Consider the following 18,706-nt stretch of genomic DNA (forward strand, 5'->3'; position numbering starts at 1 on the left):
ATAGACTTGAAATCTCAGTGGTAACATATACAAATTTCCATAGATACAGAATTTCAAGAGGTTTAGATTTAGATTTTTTTTTTCTGTCATTTCTGGGGGTTACTATGCATAAGCCTGACTTCAGTAAACAGAAAAATTCTTGTAAGAGTAAAATATTTTTCCTTACAAATTTGATTGATTTGATTTGATTTTTCTTTGGATTCTTGTTGACTTTGGGGAAATGAAATAGAGAAAGCAGGGTAGAGAGGATTCCTAAGCATAAAATAAATTAAAAAAAAAATTGCCAAATTTGCCAAATATCTATGTTTGTCTTGCATTGGCCATGTACAAAACCTTGTGCAATTACAGCTTCAGTACCATGTCCAGATGCTTAAACTCCACTTCATATATCAGTGGCAGTTCATCAAGTCATTGGCATAAAAGAACAATATTATATCTCTACTTAAGTGATTGAGTTTCTTTCTACTGCAGACATATGTATATGTATATATATATATCTTACACTTATCCTGTTCTAATTGAGGAATCTAAAAAATAAATAAACTGATATTCAAGTGAATTTGATTTTAATACAAGGCGACACTGCCATGTAACTCATATTTCAAGCAAGATCTAAAAATCAGAAGATTGATACTCTGTCTGAATGGAATTGGGCATTTTATCCAGGGTGATAGTTTGCAAAAGAGTGCTGAGAGGTTGGTACTACCATACTATCAGGGCACAAACCAAAAGATAGAGTTAGAGTAGTTGTAAGAACAGCCATGAACATTCATAAAAGAGTCTATCTAATCTCATCTAATCTTCAGCCATGACCTGAAGCAGAGTCCTGCAGAGAATTAAGAACAAGGCAAACACTGGTGTTATTTCCCTGATAATACATCTATTGCCTTCATATATTTTTGTTGTGGCAGGAATCTCCTGAAACTGATGTAGATTGCCTGTACAGTAACTCTCCGTAGAGCAGTCTTTCAAGAACTTTTCCAGTCCTTCCTTGAAACTTTGCAAACTTCTTGCATCCACACTTGGCAGTGTCTCTTGGCAGTTTCTCATGTCTACTACTTATATGGAAAAAACAAAACAAAACAAAACAAAAAAAAAAACACAAAAAAACACCCCTTTTTATTAGTTTGAAACCTTACTTGTTAAATTCACTTGATGGCCCTTGTCTTTTTATTACATAGTCAATAGGTCATGAAAGGTCTTTTTGGAGTTCTGCAGACTGCAGTCTGTATAAAAAATACCTTACTGAAATTCATGAGTTCTTTTTTTTTTTTTTTTTTTTTTTTTTTTAAATATCTTTTCACAAAAGTTAATTTTATATGAACTTTATTAAAAATATTAGGTCTTCGTTTGCCAAACATAACAAATGTGTTGATGTTCTGTTTATTTTTATCTCCTCTCTTATGTGAACATAGACAATTTGCTACTTATATTTCATACTTCAAATGGCGTGTGCAAGGAAAATAAATGGGAGAATTTTAGGACAACCATTTCAATGGTAGAATTTCAGCAGGTCTCAATTGTATCAAACCACTTTTACTTAGATAAAGATGTAAATTTGTATTATTTCAACAAAATCAAATAAGATTGTTAAGTAATTTCATATTAATTTTGTGAAAGTAACACAAACAACAAATATGAATGCATTATATGTCTATACAATATGCATACAAATATGCACATAAATTTCTCTGACTGGAGGTTAAGTTTTCTCAAAAAAGTTATCCTCAAAAGACATAGGGACTGTCCTTCTAATGTCTCATATCTAGATTTGTTTTAATACCTCAATTATTGTCATCCTGATTGTAGCCAACAGTTGAAATTTTATTCATTGGTTCATCCTGTCTTAAAATATGTTTCTACTAAATTGTAATAAGGTGTTCAGAAAGGTAATTGTGGTTGGGGTAAAATACATTTTTTTTCACATTGGGTCAAATACATTAGAAACAAAGAGCTTCATACAGATTAGAATAGGTTAAAAGGATGTGTACAACTTCAAAATTTTATTTTAACTTTCACAATCCATTCAAAGAAAGTCAGTCATATATTCCCTTCATGGCTGAGTTTATTTTAACTATAGCATAATGTTAAGGAATATCACTGGTGATTTCCAGTAGATTTATGAGATTGTCATGGGCTTCCAGTGCTAAGACCTCCTATTCTCTCTGAATAAGTATACCATCTTCTAAAGAGTCTTGAAGTTATGATTCACAGAAAAATGTGAGGTGAGTTAATTCAATTAGCTTAACTGAATGTTTAAGTGAAGACAGCAGAAAGATATGCAAAGTCTTAAAAAGTTATCATTTAAAAGTTAAAAAGACTTTCACATTTGACATTATTAACTTAAACCCATTCCTCTTTTTGTGCTGTTAAATGGCAAATCATATTCAAGACCAGCAAAACCTTTTTCGTGAAAGAGCAATCAGGAAGTAGAACAGAAATATTAAATTAAAAAAAAAAAAAGTATTAAAACAGGATTAACATGGTTATAAAACATGTAATTTAGAGTATTTCTTTAATGTTAGAGAAGGCATTGAACTTGTTCACTCAAACCATAGTGTTCAGTGGTTTCTCTTCACAGACTCATGTTTGTATTTTACAGGTTATACTTGTTTAATTCTATTTTTTAAAAATACTATTCAGAGACTGCATGCAAAAACATAGAAGTTTGGTATTTATGCTTCAAGTTTATTTAACTTGGTCAATCCCTATGGCGGATCTCACAGATACCTACATTTGGCTGTTAAAATCCTCCAGACATAAAAGCTCATCTCACTTAATGTTACTGCCTAAAATATAGGGATTACACTTGAACAAGTGGTATATGTTTCTGTTATATTTCATGAGGAGGAAAAGGCATCTTCAGAGGATGATTCAGTGTGCCTATCTTAGAAAGGGATGAATTGCCCCACTGAGGTGGCTATTTCTCTCCACAAAACATATGTTTCAGATCTCGTATCTTAAGTAAGTATTGTGAATCCCCTAAGTGATTCTTTCAGAGAGATACAGAATGCCCTTTTCTTGATGTGAAAAATCTATGAGGATGGAAACTGCAGAACCAGTTCTAATGCTTGATTATCCTAATAGTAAAAAAGTTTTAATATATCAAGTTAGAATCTCTTTTGTTTCAGTTTAGCCAGCTGTCCAACATATCTCAACCTAAAGATAATGGTTATCATTTTTCCCCATTCCCAAGAAGCATGCTCCAAGTATGTCCTCCAAGAGTGAACTTCCATAGGAACTGGAGTGAACATTGCCACTTTTCTAATGTTGGGATGCTGGACAAAGATAAGGAGGAAGGTATAGCCCTTTTCCTCTGTCTGCTGTCTAGTGAGTTGTACTGCACACATAACAATTTAGGTTTTGAATCCTTCAAGAATGGTTCTCATGCTATGCATGAGACAGATACTAATAAAACATGAAATTCATACTGGAGGAGGGACCACAACGTCAGCCATTATCCCAGCTATTCTGTTGCAAGAGTTGTGCTGATTTTTCCTGGTAAATATGGACTAATTTTAACAGACTGGTTATGCAGCTTAAGAGAACAGAACATAAAGCTGCTCTTGAGGGTAATTTTAGTATGTGAATTCCAGAAAGTAATCCTAGTAAATTCTCGAAAGAAAAACATACCCAAGAAGTTTATACTTCCAGAAATTCTTGGGAATATTAGCTATATTGTCTGCATTAATGTCTCTGTATAATGTGTTCCTGTCTTAAAAGAAAATAAAACAGCATGCTTCTATCAAATCCATTTCATCCTACATTACTACAATTGTGTTTCAATCATCTTTCATCATTTGAACACTTGTTTTCCAAGTGTCCTACTTGTTCAGACATAAATGTCTGCACTCTGTAACATTTTGCGATGTACGTAGCATACAAAGTACTTTCTGCATTTCTTGCCCAATTTCAGGGCTTAAGAAAAGCCTGCTTCACTTGGAGGTTGCAAAAGCTGCAAAAATCCTGTATAGAAACAAATACAATGAAGTCATTCTTCTTTTCCTGCCATTTCACTTTTCAGAAATAGTTGTATACAAATCAGTATAGAGTGTAGCAAACATAAAATTTCTCAAATAGGCAGATGAAAAAGAATATTTAACTGATAACCTATTGTGGTAAATTCCATATTTATTTTATATCTATAAAATATAGTACAAGATACAAATTATAACCATTTTTAAAATGTTTGAGTGATTTTTTAATGTTTGCATCTAGGATAAATGTTTGAATTTTAAGATTATTAACCACTGCAAGCTCTAGAAAGAGGTAATATGAAATATTCATACAATAACATCTAATATGAATCAGGAAAGGACTACTCTGTTGTTGTTGTTATTGATATGCATTATGATGTTGTACTTAGCATTCTGATACACACTCTAAATCAGTCACTACCTATTTTGCTATTGTTTTTTGGTATAATAGTTTTGAATTGTCCAGGCTTGTTGCATATTTCTTTTCTATGTATCTGATTTTATTTTCAACTGCCTCAGAACTAATGAATTTCCTGTGAATATGTCCTATACTTTTACCCTTTTCTCCTAGCATTATAATTCAGATTCTACCCCACATTTCCTCAATGTGTAACCACACTGCTTTCTTCTCATGTCTCCTTCTCCGTTACTCCTGATCCCTCCTAACAGCTTATTAGAGATAATTTGGGAGTTTATCAGCTGGCTAAACAGAGAAAACAGATATTAAACCTCTAATGCATCTGTTCTCTCTGACAAAACTTTGACCCTTTGAGAGCTCTTACTCTCTTTCTCATTCAGTTGGAATTGTCATGTATATTTAAAAGTGTTTAGGTGAGCCAAACTGTAACATACTGTGATTAGATAACCTTAATCTCAGGAAACTGCACTAAAAATATGACTGCTACCAAAGAATGAATCAAGTAAAAGCAATTCTGTGAATATCATAATTAAAGCTTGTGGTCTTCAGATATGTGCATATAATGTACCGTACATTACAAATAAGAAATACATTTTAAAGATGTTTAAGACTTTGTCATATGCAGTGGTAAACATCAGAAATCTATATGTGTCTTTAGGACACATTTTTCTTTTCCTTGACCCTAAGTAAACTTATGCAAAATATTTTAAAGTAAGACCATGTCTGTTAAAAAATCTTTAAAAATATAATATATAATTGTATTTTTGTAAAAGTGTACTTGGGTGACTGTAATTATTTCTATCTGTTTGTAGTTTTCATATGTTGCTTTGTATTAGTGTAATATCTGATGTGGCTGTTAAATGTCGTTTCTACAAGGTTTAATAATAAATTATCTCCTTTATCTTTGCTTGTTTTCTCAGTGAAAAAAGCAATTGAACTGAAATCAAGAGGAGTCAAGATGTTGCCCAGCAAAGACAGTAACCACAAAAATTCTGTCTGTAAGTTGTTTATACAATTATCTTTAGTGACTGCATATATCTTCTCGAATGTGCAAATCAGAGAGAGAAATGTTTGGAAGCTATGTTCATAAAATGGTCGTTATGTTTTCAATTGTTATTGAATTTAGAACTCTGCTGATAATACTGAGGGTGTAAAAGGCAGAATATGGTGTTAAAATTCATGAAAAATATGGGTATATATACAAAAAATAATAATATTCAGGATGTTTAGAATTCAGAGATTCAGAAGCCAAGTTAGTAATCCAGGCAGAACAGTGCCATACAGACATCGTCAGTTCAGTACAGGGGGCAATGAAAGCATGTTGGCATTTTATAGATCGAGGTTTACACTTCATTATCTTTTTCTTCCCCTCAGTTAATATCACAGGTCTAATTCTTACCCCTCCTTGTCACACTATGCTCTAGTGACTGCCTTTTTCCAGGCCTGAGATGTAGCACAGCAGGGGTTAAGAACCGCTGCAATTCCCAGCTTCTTGAGAGGATGGAGATCACAGCATCACCTTCCCTTCATTATGTGTTTAGTGCACTCTGGAATGACATCTATTTAGTCCCTCTGCCCCTCTGCACCTCTTTCCTCATACACAGTGTGAGGATAAAATCAAGATGTTATATATAAGATTGTGAGGCTGTTTATTTATTTATTCATTTATTTATTTATTTGAGTATCACCTTCCCTGAACAACCGGCAATCTGAGAGCTCTTTCTCCATTAATGAGGCAAGTCTTGTAACAAAAAAAACACATATATATTGGAAAGCAGAGAGTCCTTTTGACTAACAAAAAGCCAGAGGGTAAGCCAGTCAGTGTTCACCCACAACTCATTAAAAGTGCTTGTATAATGACTAAGACATATTTGAATAAGTTAATTCTTCGTGTAATAACACTGAACTCAATGGAGTGAAACCCCGGCAATGTTTGCCTCATTGTGTGCTATTCTGCGAGTACAGAGGGAATGAGTGTCTTGAAGGCTAATGTCTAGAGGATATGATTTGGTCTCTGTGTTTCTGTAGTGCACTGTTTAATGCAAAATGAGTGTATTGGTATGCTCACTGGAACAAAAGAGGCATGATAATTTTCTGCTTTAAATATTGCACATTGATGGTGTGGCATTCAAAAGGAACTTTTTGTGCAATGTGTAGCAGAAAAAGTTGATCCATCTCTTTGGTGTTTGTATCTGAATGGGTGATTATTTCATTATTTATAAGTTATTTCTGGGAGCTGTGTGATCTCTACTTACACTCTCAGAACACATGCTGTCAGACACCACGTTTAATTACAAAAAGTGGAAGACAGGCTATGGAAAAAAATATTATAAGGTAGTTTGCTGTTGACTTCAAATATAATGCCTTTTGTCTTTTTTCTTTGTGTTTTGATTCATGAAGCTCTATATCATGTCTGACTTTTCTACATAAATCTAAGATTATTATTAGCGTCACGTAAATGGAAAAAAATATTGGATTAAAATACAAATAGTTGGACTCAAATATATTTTTCTGCTCTTTCTGGTATAAGCCCTTAGTATTTAACCATTTCTACTACCAGTAATTATGTAGATGGAAAAAGTAATTAGTAGTTCAACTTACAAATTCCTCTTTAGCAATGGATATTACCATTTGATTCCAAATAGCAAATCTCTAGAAAAGCAAAGAAATTAAATACTAACCCTTCTTCCCATTTTTGTATTTTAGATCCGTTTAATATTCTCTGTTTATAAAGCAGAAAGCTTATTTCTCCATTTTGATTTATGCAAGCTAGATGGAACACAAATACCAGTATGGTAAATGCTGTAAGAGCATGCCCTGCAAACACCTAGATGTGTGCACTTCCCCTAGGTCTTCCACCCAAGCACAGCCTGAGAACAGCTGCAGAAGGCACTTCATAATGGCACAACTGATAGAAGTTAGGCAGAAAACGTCAGCAGTGTACTGATTATTCCTTGTGGGATGAAGTACAGTATCTGTCTTTTTAAGTCCTATCTCACTGCTGCCCTCCTGGACTTGTCCCGACTCTTAGATGCTTTGTTTCTTGCCATCCTTTATGAACAGTCAGGTAGCAAAGCATGACTTTGGGATACAGGTACCTTGGCAGAAAGCATTATGTGTCACTCCCCAGGGAAAGAACACATTTTTGCCTTTTTTTCTCTCTTTTTTTTCTTTTTCTTTTTCAAAAGGAGAGAGTTTGACTTTAGGAATCTGCATAGAGGAGCATTATTACATCTGGTTTAATATTCATCTATATTGTTGTCTGACCATGAGGACAGACCATCAGCAGCCACAGCTCTTAAAAAGTTTTTCCAGGCAAGTAGGAGAATTCTGTAGTTTATCTTTTCAAACCTAGCCTCTGATACCAGGCAGTTACTGTCAATCATTCCATGTGCAAAGGATAATTAGTTTTATAACAGGTTTTTCTCTCTTCAGGATACCAGTTTACAGAAGGCAGGACTATAACTGCAGCCTTGCAACCTAGCACCTTTGTGTCTCTTTGGCCCCCATGCAGCAGCCCATGGACAGAGCAGGGTTTGGAGAGCAGACAGCTCCAGCAGCCCCTAACATGATGAGGATTAACTGAGATAGCTCATTTCCTGAGTTTGCTCTTGTTAAAATGTAAGATAGATACTCATATGTGAATTGTCATGTTCTTACAAAGTGAGAGAGCTGAAACAATTTCAGCCTTTTGTAAATATTATTTCAAAATATTTCAGATAGCAGAAAAAATATTTTAAATATATTTAAGAGCATGTTTTTTTTTTTTTGGTTTTTGTTTTTTTTTTTTTTTTGAATGAGTAAGATTAATATATCCTCTAAAAGCTTTGCTACAGGACTGATCAAAACAGTTCTTTACCCTGGAGATGAAAAAAAAGAGCTATTTTAAGACAATGACTTTTACAGACTCAGTATTGATTAGTTGCAGCACATTAAGGTGAATTAATGGCACATGCTGTTGAAACTATAATGATTATCAAAATGGGATTACATTGCTAATTCTGTGTGAGAAAGAAGGACAGCAGTCATTGTTTATTTTGTTGTTAGTGAACTCTGAAAAATGGCATAGTAAAGTTAAAAATGTGTTCATGGCAAAATTTCATTATGGATTTTCTTGCTTACCAATAGATTCCTCACATTTAAAATAAATTGGTGTTTTCATCTTTTATATGTTTTGCTACCAATAAATGTACTTTGACAGAAACAAAATAAAGAGTAGTACAAGTTTTGCTCTTCAGTTAATGAAAGACCATTTCCCTAGAAAGAACAATATTGGATTAAATAATTTTACTTAAAAGCCTAATCTTCTATCTGGTTTGTTCTTATTCCTTAGTAAAGAACAGCTTATTTAAGATCTTTTACATTTTGAAAAGATCACTTCTAAGAAACAGATGTGCAATGAATTTAGCAAACCAATACAACAATTGCTGAAAATTATCCAAAGTTGTTATTGTTACTATTGTTTATACTCTATATTACTATTGAATATATTGTAACTATTACTGTTTTTTATAATGAATTTTAAGGTTTGTCATGATATAAACATCATTTTATTATTTTTATTTAATATTTAAATTAGATTATTCATTGCTTCAACAAAGTTAATTATTTTTTTAATTATTTTTTTAGGATTTTTTCCTCTGAAGTATTGTAGAAAGAATAAGAAATTGTGTAGCAATCCCATATTATTATCTTTAAAACACACATGTAATGAAAAAAATCCTCCAAAAATTCTAAACTTTTGTGTTTATTTTTTTTCTTTTTTTGCTATGTACTTATTGTTGTATTGAATCTTCAAAGGTAGCCCAATTCTTATTGAATCTAAATTTTCAAAGGCTATCACATCCATCACATCATAATCAAGAAATACTGTTCAGTGTATATACTGGCAGCGTTCTGACTGTTTTCAGTCTCCAATTTATAAAACACAATACACCACAAAAAGAAGACAATACAACATCAAACAAAAAACACAAATCAAAGCTATCTCACTATCTAACCTTATCTAAGTTCAAATTTAATATAATCCTTTATACTTAAATACTGTAAAGAGAATGACAAACTTCTGGCTAAAAGGATTGCCCTATGGAGTATTACGTTTAGAGCAAACATCCAATCAAGAAAAAGTGCAGGACAGGAGATTAGTGGCTGTAGACACTAATAGATGTAGATGAATAAAGGAAAAAAAAAGGGAGGGGGGGGACTATTTTTTGCACCTTTGATAAGATAGTTCTACACTCTATTCTTTAATACAAAAATTTATGTAGATAATGAATATTTACAACCAGAAAAGTTTTGTTGTTGTTGTTGTTGTTGTTTTGTTTTGTTTTGTTGTTTTTTTTTTTTTTTTTAATTTATTTTTATTCTTAAAGGAGAAAATTATTGGCAGGTGATTTTCAGGTTTTCAGCATCTTGGTTTAATTTTGCAGTATTTGAAAAGATGTGAACTAGTAGAGATATATTCTCCAAAAGCATTGCATGGGTTTTTAGGATATCAGTTTAGGGAGGGGAATTTTTATAGAGAGGAGAAACAGTAATGAAACAGAGCATCTAGTTCTTTATCCTTATTTATTTTAAGAAACTTCATGTGGGAGTGAGATTAATCCCTGATAATAAACAGAATGTAAAATAAATCACACAACTAGCTAGGTGGCTGTGTATCAAAAGATTTGGATCTTGTGTGATTAAGAGTTCTCTATACACAGTCTATTTTTCATTGTGAATATTTCAAATACTACATGAAACTATTATTTAAAAATAATTTATTTTAAAAATATTATTTGAAAATAATAGTTTCAGAAATGTAACACTGGTATTAGAAGTGAAAAAAAAAAAAAAAAAAAAAAAGAGAGAGATGCTGATAACATGTAGATTTTGCCTGCCAAAATTCTTCAGGCTTATACACTTTCAGTCAAGAGCTAATTTATAAGAACTGGAGAAACAGGCATAAAATAAATCCTCTTGATTGGTCTCACTTTCAGCTAAAACAAATAAAGTAAATATCAAAATGTTGGCAGCTTTCAGGCATGCTTTAAATTCTGGGGCACATGATAGTCTTGATAAGTTTTCTGAACAAGACTTGGTGGGGTTTGCCTAGTTCTGAGACACTGGTGATCAGTTTGTTGTTACTTCTGAAAAAAAAAATGAAGAGATATACTTTACTTAACTGTGAGGGAAATAAAACAACATTGTATTCTACAGTATTATCTTCTTGGTATTATCTTCTTATTACACCTTATAAAGATAAATTTTCTAATTGTGTATTTTAGGATTTGCTTTTACAAATACAACTTTCCTTTAAAAACTTTGGTTTCTTGGACTCTTCATAAAACATTGCAACACAATGCAAAAAAGTGCCAAGTTTCACCAGAAGCTCTTTTCTGACCTTTTCTAAACATCTATCTTCTCAGCATCTTCTTTGTCTGCTGGCAGATATACCACTTCTGTCAAAAGAAAAAAGAGACAGTTTGCCTAAAACTTCACTAAGAAAATGTTATTACAAAATGAAGTTTGAGATTAAGATTTTTTAGAGGAAACTAAATCAGAAGACTGTTATGCCCTAATATAAATATGAAGACATCTCTTTCCTATTAGTTGTTATAGGAATTCTGTCTGAAGTTTTCATCATTCTCAATGGAAGTTACTCTCTGCTTGTTTGATATATGGTACTGCAGATGCTGAAAGGATTAATATTTCCCAGTCCAAAACTTCCTAAATACCCCCACAGTACTCTGAACTCTCCGGCCTTTTCAAACAATAAAGTTTTTTTTCATTCCTTCAAATCCCACAGGTTGAATAGGTTTTCACTTTCCAAGTTTATGATTGCATTGCAGATCTCTGCAAACGAGAGAAAGAAGAAAAAAAAAAAAAAAAAAAAGCTTATAACTTATTGATGTATTAATTACAAGGTTAGGAAACACAAGGCTTAATAATTAAGATTTTATGGGCCTAGAATGTCTGCAAATATTCCATTTTATCTCAAAAGGCCTTTTTACGGAACTATTAAGATAAACGTTCAGTTCAAAACAAAGACAAAATAGGGAAGTAATATTTCAAACATTGGTATTTTTATACATTAGGTAAAGGGATGTATCTTGGAATATTTAATATTAAAATATTATCATTATATACATAAACATATATGTGAGAGAGAGAGAGATGTGTGTGATTGCAAATAAATACATTAAATAATATTCCATTGCTCCATTTACCATGTCTAAGAATAGTAAAGGATTCTACTTCTCTTTTTTCTGAGTATTACAGGATAAAATCTGGCAGTAGAAAAAATAGGTGCAGCATTAGCCTCTAACAGTTTTATAAAGCTTTAATAAAACAGGAGGGATAATTACATTGATATACCTTTTTCTATCATAGAATATAATAATACAGAGTTGCCCAAGTGTTTAAGAATTTAGGCTCTTCAGAGAAGATGAGTATCCATATGCAATGAAATTCTACAGTGCTATTTTACTAGATTGTATAAATTGCTTCATAAATCAGGTTAGTAAATTATACTTGGTCTTTCTAAATAAGCCTTCAACACGGCAGGAGTTTAAATATCTTTTAAAATACTATGCAAAAATCTTGCTGTGAAGAGAACTACTGCCTAAATATATTTGTGAAGAAAAGCATCACTTGTAGCTACAAGCAAAACAAGGTGCTTCATCAATTATTTAATACATCATTTGCATATATAATTTGTCAAATAACCAGAAAAAAAGCATCCGTTAAAATATGTAAAACAAGATGTAATCTGATTGAATTATGGATGGTTAAAATGAATTGTTATCCAGCTAGGAAGCTGAAACTGCCATTAAATAATTTTCATATACAATTATAGTACATTACTGATTATCTGCAGTGAGAGTTCATACTGTAGGCTAAATTGACATTGAATTCTGTTATTTTCAAAGTCAAATGCTTAAGTATCAGCAACCTGCTTTTATCAAAGTACAATTCTGTATAAATTAACTATTCATATGAAATTTAAATATAAAACTTAATACTTTTATATAGCTTCTTTGGCTTAACTCCTATGGACAGCTCTGTTAAAAATATAGATGTGGGCAGTAAATAGGTTGGCAAGAGGAAATCTCTGTAGATTCAAATAATGTATGTAAATTATTAAGCCATTCAGAACTTGTGGGTGGTTGAATTCAGATTTCTGGAACATAAAAAAGCCTTAAAACATTCTTAATTAAAGAAGGTAGTATGACACTGGTCTATGCAGTGAAGGTGTGCTGCAAAATGTAGATACCCTCACTGCCAGGTTCTTTGGGAGAGTCAGAGACTTCTCACTTTCTGCATGGGAATTTGCACTTCCCACAGAGGCTAACATTGCAGATTATAAAGTTTAACACTAGCTGCATAGTTCATGCACATTGAATATGCATTCAGATCTCGGCTTTTAAATCCGTGTTAGGGGAAAATATCAGTTTGATAGAAGGTCTCACACTATCCTACTTCTTCAGAATTTGTTCTATATATTGTGAAACATTGGAAAATAATTTAAACAGTGTTGGCATAACACCTCGCTGTCAGTTGTTAGCCTGTCACACTGGAACATATCTATTCTTGCATGTACTCTGAGCAGAACTGCAAAGCGCAGGTGTCAGATACGTTTGGGACTGGGGAGTTTTGTTAGGTGACAGCCAATTTATCAGCTTCGGAACAGTCTGAGTACACTACTCCTTCTTCAATTGGAAGAAAGGAAGTAAAAAATATTACCCAATGCTTGAACAATGTATCAAGTTCTTAAAAAAAACAAACGTATTGAAGAGCTTGAAATATTTTTTGAAAGGGTTGCCAAAACAAACAAACAAACAAACAAAAAAACACAGGAAAGAACTAAGATGGAAATGAATGCACTGGGTTCCATTTGAAAGGAAAGGACTAGCTGGTGATTTAGAGGGGAGAAATTATTCAACATGATGTGTCCTTCCACTGAAATGGCAGTGGAGAAACTGCACTGTGGAGATTGTACAGTTCTTTAAAAAAAAAAATAAATAAAAAGCAAATATATATATATGCATATATACATATGTATATATAAATAGAAAGAACAATCCAGAGAAACTCCAAAATGCTTAGTTATACATCTGCATACTTGAATAAGAATGGACTGTAAGTTTGATGCTCTGGTCATAGGTATCCTTCACAAGAACCTATCACATGAACCATCTGAACTCAGAGGAGAGGGACAAGATCACTATGCCATATATCAAAGCAATGAAACTTTTAATGTGCATGATGGTGATTAAAAATGTTTAATTCTAAAAAGTTTTAATCTAACAGCAAATTGCATTCTATCAGTCCATATTGTTCTGCTAATGCAAGCATTTATTTGATTTCTGTCACCTCACCGTCACATTTTCTGCTTCAGTCTCCTAACATGAAAGAAATTTTATTGCATAAGCAAAAGAGACGTGTGAAAAATATATGCATATCTCCCCTAGTTTAATGCTTTTGAACTGAACTCTGATGCTCAGTGTCTCTGCTAGAAGAGCTATAAAGTCAGTGAATTATCAAATTAACAAGAGCAAAAAAACAGTATGGTTTCTCAAAACTGGCATGTATTATTTTATTTAGTATACTTTTTTTGCCACATCAGCTTTTTCTTCATGTTTTTGAAGTCACACAGGGAACCTGTTTTGTACTGAGAAGTCATGTTTCTTTCTTAATTCTACCAGGCCTAATTTCAGAAGTTTGAAAATGCACTTGCAGTACAAAATAAGAGATTAAAATAAACTCCTTTGTCTTGTTACATTAAGATTAAAATATAGCATGAAGCAAGGCCTCCCTACTTGGATAGGATATTACTCTAAGTATTTATTGATTTGATTAAAAAGTGAGTCTACATCTTAGTGTATACAAGTTAAAAATCACTTAAAATTAAGCACATAATATACAATTGTTGTATTGTTCTCTTTCTTTTTCAGTTATATTAACCAGTCACTTCTGGTCTAGTCCTGAAGCAGAAGTGTGCATATGTAAGATGGGCTTTCTCATGACATAGGACAAGAGATCTTTTGGAGAGGCAGAGCTTCTCCCTTGCATTCCTGTTGCTATAAAGGCAGAACATGCCTTGATTTTCAGCCAGGTTTGCTATAAAACATTTTTTTTTTTTTTTTGGTGCTTCACTTCTTATTCTCCCATTGCTCCTTGTAAGTACTGCATCTGAGTTAATTCTCTTCATATCAGCGTGTATGGTGTTTAGATTTTTGCCCAAAACAGTGTTGATGACACACCAACATTTCAGCTATTGCTGAGCAGTGCTTGTATAGGATCAAGATGTTATCTTTTTCTCACTTTTTCTTCCTCACACTGGCAATCCCCCTCCTAACCCCTCCCCCCCACCCAGCAAGTAGACTGGGGTTGGACACAGTTGGGACAGATGACCTGAATTGGCTGAAGGGATATTCCATATCCTATAACATCATATTCAGCAATAAAAACTAGAGGTTGTCTTTGCAAGGTAGTTTGCAGACTGGCTGGATTCTGGTCTGCTGGTGGGAGGTAGTGAGTAACCAATTACCTTTTCATCACTTCCAATTCTCTCCCCCACCCTTCTGGGAGGGAAGTGGAGTGAGTGCGTGGCTGGTGGATGCTTAGTTGCTGGCAGGGGTCAGCCTAACAATATTTAGAAACACTTCATTAACTAAATCCTAATTCTTTTACCAAATTAAATAGTCTCTTCTAAATCTCTTTGCTCCTTCCATTCTATAGCCCTATTGTCACATCATGTTTTTCCTCTTTAAACTGTTACCCAGCAATCAATTGTTACCCAGAGTCTCAGTCCCAGACTCTGCCCATAGAGTGCCAGTCTTTCTCTGTCTCTTACTTCTTCATTACCCCCATCCATTAGTCTCCTTTCTTCCCTATTTCTCTTCTCACCTCTCATTTATGCACTCTGCATGCTGTTTGCCATTCTGCTTCCCTACCTATCTCCCTAGCACTCTATCCCTAGGTAGTGTCTTTCTTTTTCAACCCATTTTTTTTCCTCTCTCTTCTTTACTCTTACTTTCAAACTTCTTGGCAAATACCTTTAAATTCAGTTCTTGTTCCCTCTATGTTTGAACTGAGCAACTGGCTTCTCTTCTCAAGGTGGGCCTGGTAAATTGTTGTACAGGAAAGAGCAGCTCTCAGCTCAGTATACAGGACTGGATTTTCATTGGTCTACAAGTGGAGAGTACTACAGCAAGAGCACACTTCAGAATCTTGTAGGTTTTGTTAAATTTGACATTTATTTGGGATGTACTTACTAAAACCTGTTTCTGTAGATCATCTTGAATTATTGTTTCCCAAAGGCCTCCCACTTGGCTGTTCCTATTAGGTTTTGGAAGTGCAAAAAGCACATCCTTGACATAAAGGTCACTTTTGCAACAAACGTAAGTTTACTCCTTTGAAGTATGGGGTGCTAATCCCTTCCATGGAAAAGGTCATCTTCATTTTTTTTTGGTGGGGTAAACTGGATTTTTTCCATGGCTTTATCAGAAAGGAATGAGATGAACACAGAATAATTTCTATTTAATAATATTTAAAATAAATCCCAGTCATATACCTGAAAATCTAAGTCCTAACAGCCACTGTTAGATAAAGATCAGAAAGAATTTTTTAAAAAGACAGTCCTGAGCAGCTTAAAAACTGTTGAAACCAGCTACCTCGAATATTAATAAATATTTGGGTTTTGTTGCTGTTTTGCCATCTATTTAAGTTCCTTCCCTAAAATTTATAATTAGGCATTACTACTTCAGGCTTTGGAGACACATTATGCAACCTCACTGATGAACTGAAATATTCAGGGTAAGTGTCGCAGGCATTTATCAGCTAAAGGTGTGGAAATTCAAAACTCAATGTTTGAGGAAACTGATATAATGTATGCAGAGAACAGAAGGAACAAAGCAAAGACTGCATACTTCCTTGGATGTTTTTCTTTGGAATATAACGAAAAGGTAAAATCAGAATATAAATAAAAAAATAAATACAATGTAATCAGTATCTTTAGTTTGCAATGTAAAAGACAAAAACAGTGTTTACGTTGCATACTCATTTTACATAACAATGTGTAAATGTAAATTTAAAAGCTTTCATATGGGTATAATATTCACAAATATCTGCACAGACATTTCTACAAGCTTAAAAAAAGTTTAAAAACTTCATTTTCCCTAGTAAAAAGAGAATCTAAAGCAGAAATATGTTATTTATATATTTATTATAGAAATTCATTAGAGGTTTTTACAGAAATTTATTAGAGGTTTTTAACTCGTGGTCTTAAGAAAATAATAATAATAATAATAAAAGCCATGTCAGTTTCTATTTCACAGTGTTTTAACTAGGAAAAAAAAACTGATATAAAAACTTAATTATAAAGACTTGAATGGTTCTACAATCTTTAGAATTCCCCATAGATAAAGGGTTTCACACCATTACCTGTAGCTGCTTAGCTGAGGAAAGGTAACAACTTTGCATGCAAACGAAAAAGGGCACTTGGGATCTTCTGATACAATATACATGCAATATCAGTGCAAAATACGTGACCGTTGCTTCTCATGAATTATGCCCTCACTGTAACAAAACAGAGAAGAACAGACTCAATCTTTCAGTTTATTGATAGTAGCATCACAAATACACAGAATGTTTGCAACAGAGAAAAACAAAACAAAACAAAAAAAACAGGTAGAATGATAGTTTGAAGAAAACAGCACTGACAGCAAGAATTCTTACCTTAAGCATATGTGTCTTTATTCTTCACAAGGTATAGCATGTCTGCTGAGAAAGATGGCATAAGAGAAGAAAAATATTAATCAAGAGGTTAAGACTAACAACACATATTGCGGTACACATCCATATTTTTGACAGTTCCTTAGCAAAGTCTTTGTTGTTCCTCTTGGAAAAGAAAAAGGTCAGCAAAATTTATTGTATAATATGAACAATTCTGATTGCTTCACTAAAGATCTATTCAGCAGGGGAAAGCAAAGTGATTGCTATTTTATGACAATCGTGTAATGGATTCATGTTTTAAATATATAAGGAGTAATAAATGTTATAAAAAAGGGAGATAAAAATATCTCAGAGTAGATTCCTTTTACAGAATTTAAAAGAGCAAAGGTGATTTGAAATCTCTCCCATTAATGGTATTTGGATTAAAAAGATGAATTTGCATAATGGTAACTTAACCTTGTGATGAATCAGAGTTGCTAAGACCTCCATGATAATATATCAGGATTATAGAGCTCAAATGGTTGTAGTGATTTGTACTACAGTTACACTTTATTACTTATCAGACTGAAATTTTCCACCTATGACTGTACTGTCCCATGGAATATAGGCCATTATGGGGTGATACTTTTATTTTTCTTGCATAAACTGTTCCAGTTGCTACAAAGATATTTATTTTAAAACATTGTTGAGACAGAGGAAAGGCTTAGTTGTCCTTCCTCATGGGAGAATGCCCTAACCAGCAGGCTAGAGCCATTAAGTTCTTATTTTCTGACTTAGTGGTAAGAAACAGAAAAGGTTTTGAAAAAAAAAAAAAAAAAAAAAAAAAAACTCTTTCAAAAAGAACTCTTTCAAAGGCCTGAATTTTAGTTGAGTCCAGAACTGGACTTCTGAAGTCTGCATTTATAATTTAGATGATAGATGTGCATAGTCTATTTCTCTGTGTCAAGTGTCAGAGCTAGCTGGAAAGCTAACTCCAATTCAGAAGTGTGAGGCTTTGAGTCAGAACCTGCATCCTTGGACTGCTGGCATCAGGGAACGTATCTCTGCAAAAGGTTTTACAGACATACTTTATCCATTAGAAAGGTAAATGATAAGTGCTTTATTATAAACTGTAGACAGCAAAATTCAAGGAAAACTGTAGTCTTTCTCTAAAAAAAAAATAAATAAAAAAAGCCAGTTTGATTTTGAAATATCTCTGGTATAAATCCAAGCCAGCTCTTTGCTATTTTATCTTACACGTGTATCAAAACAAAAGCTGAATTTAAAACTAATAGTATCAAAATTAGTTAAAACTTTCCTCACTGTACCTGACTTAAAACTTATTTTGTCAGAATTCTTTTTCATCTTGCTCATGCAGAGAGCACAATGATGTACATACATGAATTTACAATGGTTATGCATTGCTTTTTTAGCATCCTCTGGGTATGAGGACCCCTGTTATCTTGTTCATTGTGCTAAAATTCAGTAAGAAACATTGGTGGGAAACGCAAGCTAACTCTGTGCTGATCAGAAATGTCTCATTATAAAACCACCGTAACCAACTCTGCTGTGCCCTCCAGGTCAAAACACTGACAGTCAAGGTGAAGACTAA

General features: G+C 33.2%; 1 protein-coding gene across 1 annotated transcript in view; it reads left to right on the forward strand.

The window, feature by feature from the left end:
* Positions 1-18,706, forward strand: part of CSMD1 (CUB and Sushi multiple domains 1) — a gene marked incomplete at both ends in the record, with an annotated part of 1,174,241 nt that overhangs the window by 740,804 nt on the left and 414,731 nt on the right. Inside the window, one exon of the mRNA XM_084285255.1 lies at positions 5,316-5,393. Coding sequence (XP_084141381.1) covers positions 5,316-5,393 — 78 coding nt within the window. The remainder of the gene's footprint in view (positions 1-5,315; positions 5,394-18,706) is intronic.

Source organism: Netta rufina (genome assembly GCF_964035555.1).
Source record: "Netta rufina genome assembly, chromosome: 3".
NCBI lineage: Eukaryota > Metazoa > Chordata > Aves > Anseriformes > Anatidae > Netta > Netta rufina.